Raw genomic sequence first — 4,457 nt, 5'->3', positions numbered from 1 at the left:
ACACGCAGACTGAAAAAGGACCTTTTTTCACTTTTGAGCTTCTAGATCTTGTAAGCTGAAGAACATGTCAAAGGTGGTTCTATAAAGATTAGCTAGGCGACAGGGATGAGGAGCCTAAATGAGGGAACATTTCCTTTTAAAGACCTGCTCTGGTTTTATACAGGAAATTCCATGCAGGTTCCACACAAAACAGTGACAGACGAGTCCTTTAACAGCTCGTAAATTCTGCTGACAGTTAAAGGGTTAGTTGAGGGTTTTTTTAAAGCACTGGTGTGAGGTACTGACTTATAGCCAGAGTCATTTACTGGGTATCAACTTGGGCTTTTGGCAAAAATTACCTCATATTCCTTGAGTATTTGACCAGAAAGAAGTTAATTGGCAGAACTTTTAACAAAAACTTCAGTCTTGGTCATCAACAGAGCCTTCCAACCCCTGGTAATCCGTCTTCTCTGTACTTTAACTACTGGAGCTCATTTCTGTATTTAGGGACTATCATACAATAGAGACCTGAGAAATGAAAATCACATGGGTCTGGTTGTTTGCTGTGAAATCTGAAGTTCATGTAGGATTTCCTTTTCTGTTTCATTGTAAATAAATAAATAAAAAAATTGAACTGAACACCTACGTGTATCTATGACAGAGGGATTCGATGCAGATTAAAACCCGTACGTTCTCCCGGGCCTTCAGTTGACTCTTGTTCCTCTTCACCTCATTGTGGTCTGAAAATATTCAAAAACACAAAAAAAAAACACACAATATGACTCATGACACATTCAAACTGCTTCATTCAAAGTCCTGTTTCACCTTCATGTAAATCAGATCCTTGTGAGTATGTTTATGGAGAAAAGTTCAGGTTCAGATATTAGAATTCTCTTTTAGAACTGGTTAAAAACTAATAATATTTAAAAATCATAATACATTATTTAGTTTTTAATGAATAAAACGCACCTGGACTTCTAAATACAAAAGTATTTGGGGCCAAATCAGGGCGTATTACGCTTTCATTAGACTCACAACATCATCCATTTTCCACTAAATGGGACTATTAGTCAAAGTTGGACAGTGTGTTTTACTGAAGATGACTTTAAACTCATTTATCTCAAATGTCTGTCTGTTCATAAAGAGTCTTTTTCACAATTACCTACTCTCAGAGATTTACTCTAATTTGGTATTCCCCCCCAAGGGATTTAAATAATTTCCCATGTTCCTTTGGCTGCATTATTTAATTTCCTGCCATCACTTTCAGCAAATGAAAGAGCCCCTCACTAAAGTTAGCATAAACACAGTAACTTGTCATATCATGTGTCAGGAGTTGTCGTCAAGGTAACAGGACAACGTCAACAACCCAGTGAACTGCAGCGCGGGGCAGATCAGTCTCTGTGACGTTTTTTGCTGTCGACAGACGCGGTTCCAAAACCAGCAGAAGTTTAGCAGAAAGCAATTCTCGTAACGGTTAAACGTGGCGCTAAAAAACTCGACATCAATTTTAACGGCGTGCAGTTTACGAGCTAAATAATGCTATTAATGACATCATTCAAGCACTGGCCGCAAAAAGTCAGTTGACACGGGGAAACATCACAGACGGATGATGTCACGGGGCTGCAACTGAGTTAATTATAAATGATTTAAGCGGTTCACACGGGGAGTCTCTTGGGTTTTACAGTAGTCACTGGTCTCACGTGGTGAGGCGAGATGAACGCTTTCTCACAGCCAATGACTGCAGAACGCACTCCGAGGGTTTTTGCTCGTACATGTGGGATCTGATGTGACTGTATATTTATGTATATCTACTAAACTGACTTGAGACTGATGTTTGGGGAGAGTGCCAGGTACTAAACTGACTTGAGACCCAGACAATATTTTTTTCTGAGACTGATGTTTGGGGAGAGTGCCAGCCATTTTCCAAACCCATGGTCAATCGAATAAATATTAGTTTTCTGAGGGTTTTTTTTTTCTTAATTCAATGGGTTATATTAGTGTAGTGCAGTGGTTCTCGATTATTTTTGGGTTATTTTTTTAATTAACCCCTTCCTCGATATAACACCACTACAACATGTATATTTTTATCTATCACTGTATGAGATGCTGCCTCCTAGTGCCTGGAGGCTTGTTATCATTCAAGCATTACAGCTGTGGTACACTTATGTCGATCGGAAGCCCTCGGCACCTCACCGCATCCCCCCAGGGGGGCCCGCCCCGCTGTTTGGGACTCAGAGGACACTGTCCTACATAAGGAAAGAAGCAAAGGAAGCCACTGTTATCTGAACCTCAGAAGAAAACTGTTGGCATCTGTTTGTACACAGATCGAAGGATCGACCTACAGTACAGCTTTTACCAAGAGGGATGTTCAATCATTTTTAGTTGCAGTATACAGTGTTAACTGCCAAGGCTATACTGTTAATGCAACCACAGTAAAACTCCAAATAAATCCTTCAATCCTTCTACGGTTTATTACATTTTTTTAGAGGGGGGTTCTAGAAACTTGATTTATTTACAGCCATAGATTACACTGGTAAATTGAAGAGATATACAATATAGTTCGTTGGTAAAACTTTGAAGTGTGTGTGCATTTTTCATTGAAGGTTAAGAGTATTGTAGCCCCCCCCCCACCTCCCCTCAGTCTGACCTACATATGTGAGATGTGACCTGTCAGGCTTCTCGAATCCCACCCGTCACGGCAGAGAAAGACGTCAATGAGTCCAAGCTGAAACGCATCAGGGCTCCCCTTATGGTAGACAGCTGACTCTGTGTGAGAGCAGCAACATTCTCTAAGCCTGAAATGTCCGTGTTATTCTGTCAACTCGTGCTGTGGAAACGTCTTGCTTTTGGAATGGGAAGCTCAGGTGGGCCTGCAGATATTGTCAAGATAATGAAGTTATCAAAATTGTATATTAACAAGCAAATAAATAGACTGTGATGCAGGCTTATATTCAGGTAAATATTCCTCATCTGTTTCTGCAGAAGAGGATTTGAGCACTACAGCGACAGTCCCCAACCTGGCCACTACCACGACCCGAGTCGGAAAGACATTATATTTTGAAATACGAACGCAAATGAAAGCGACCGAATTCTCTTCGAATGAAGTAAAATAATAATTCTTTCACTGCGACCCAGTACCAAATGACCCATGGACCAGTACCGATCCACGAACCGGGGTCTTGGGGATCCTGGCACTTACAGCAAAACTGGGGTGTCACACCCAAACGCATTCTAATCTACATCCTAGCTGCATTCTGCCAGTAGTTTTCCACTTACCATTCCACTGACTAGCCGCCACGCCCACCTTAATGGCTTTTTTTTTTTTTCCCCCCACTCATCACAGCCAGCATAAAAGCCTGCTCTCCACAACACTCCCTGCCAGATTCTCCCTTGCGTTTTCTCAGGGACACTCTTGAACAGTTTTTGAATGTATTCCTGATGTTTGACTCTGCCTGCTCTTCTGAGTAATTGTGTTTGCCTTTTTCTTTCTTTTTGACTCTAAGTTCACCTTGCCTTTTGAACATTGCTTGCCCTCTCATATGAGACCCTTTGTACTGTCAGTGATTTTGAACTATTGCATATGTTAGTGATGGCCACACTAAGCAGTCTGCAGCACTGAAGCTTGTATCGGAAAAAGATTTGCTGATGAGATGTCTTCATTCTGACCTCATTTAGTGCTTTCACACAAATGAAACTGGAAGTGCAGGTTTTTTTTCAGTGTGCAAATGTGCTCGAAAAAATGCAAAAATAACACTGATGGGTCTTGCTAATCTACCAATCATGGCTGTAGCGCCGCCAAAACGCAAACTTTAACTTGAAACTCTAAACTATAACTACAGTTTACGCTTGTTAAAAAATGTGATAATCTTTTACCTGCGGCGAGAGGTTCTTCTCTAAAGTGCATTCAGTTGTGAAACCTGACATGGTTGCGTGGCTTAGCCAAGTCAAGTCTTTTGCGAGTAATACAACTCTGTGAAAAGTTGATAGAGGTACATTTTTTTTCTTTAAATGGATGATCATCAACAACAATCTCACCATTGACAGCAAGCATTTAGCCTTTAACAGTCTTTGTCTCTGTGAAAGGCCTCTTCTGCCTGTTAGCATCCAGGCTACACGAAGGGATGCTATCAAAGCCCATTCTTGTTCTGTGCAAACGTGACCAAGTGTGATCTGACTCTGTTGAAAAGACGCTGGCAGATGCTGTACTTACCTAGTCCATTCCAACAAGCCCTCTGGGAAAAGTAGCAGAAAATGACCCCCCGATTTGATGTGAAGTGTCTTTTTACGATCTTTCGTCACACATATGCATTTGTTGCACAATAAACACACCAGTCTGCCAGGCAAAATAAATACTTCCGCTTGTTTACGGAGGTGTAAAAAAAAAAGCCATAGTTTCTGGACTATAGGTTGCACTTTCTTTTTCTCCTTTGGCTGGTTTGCGCCTTATACTAAGGTGCGACTTGTATATTAAAATATAT

General features: G+C 41.0%; 1 protein-coding gene across 2 annotated transcripts in view; it reads right to left on the bottom strand.

Annotated features, from left to right (window-relative positions):
* c1qtnf12 (C1q and TNF related 12) overlaps window positions 1-4,457 on the bottom strand; it is a 22,992-nt gene that overhangs the window by 2,435 nt on the left and 16,100 nt on the right. For both annotated transcript variants that reach the window (XM_025059324.1, XM_008319141.3), the window contains exon 6: window positions 626-719. In XM_025059324.1, coding sequence (XP_024915092.1) covers window positions 626-719 — 94 coding nt within the window. The remainder of the gene's footprint in view (window positions 1-625; window positions 720-4,457) is intronic.

The sequence above is a fragment of the Cynoglossus semilaevis genome, chromosome 10 (assembly GCF_000523025.1).
Source record: "Cynoglossus semilaevis isolate Cse_v1.0 chromosome 10, Cse_v1.0, whole genome shotgun sequence".
Lineage (NCBI taxonomy): Eukaryota > Metazoa > Chordata > Actinopteri > Pleuronectiformes > Cynoglossidae > Cynoglossus > Cynoglossus semilaevis.
Note: the sequence above shows the minus strand (reverse complement) of the source record. Positions and strands in the feature narration are given on the sequence as shown.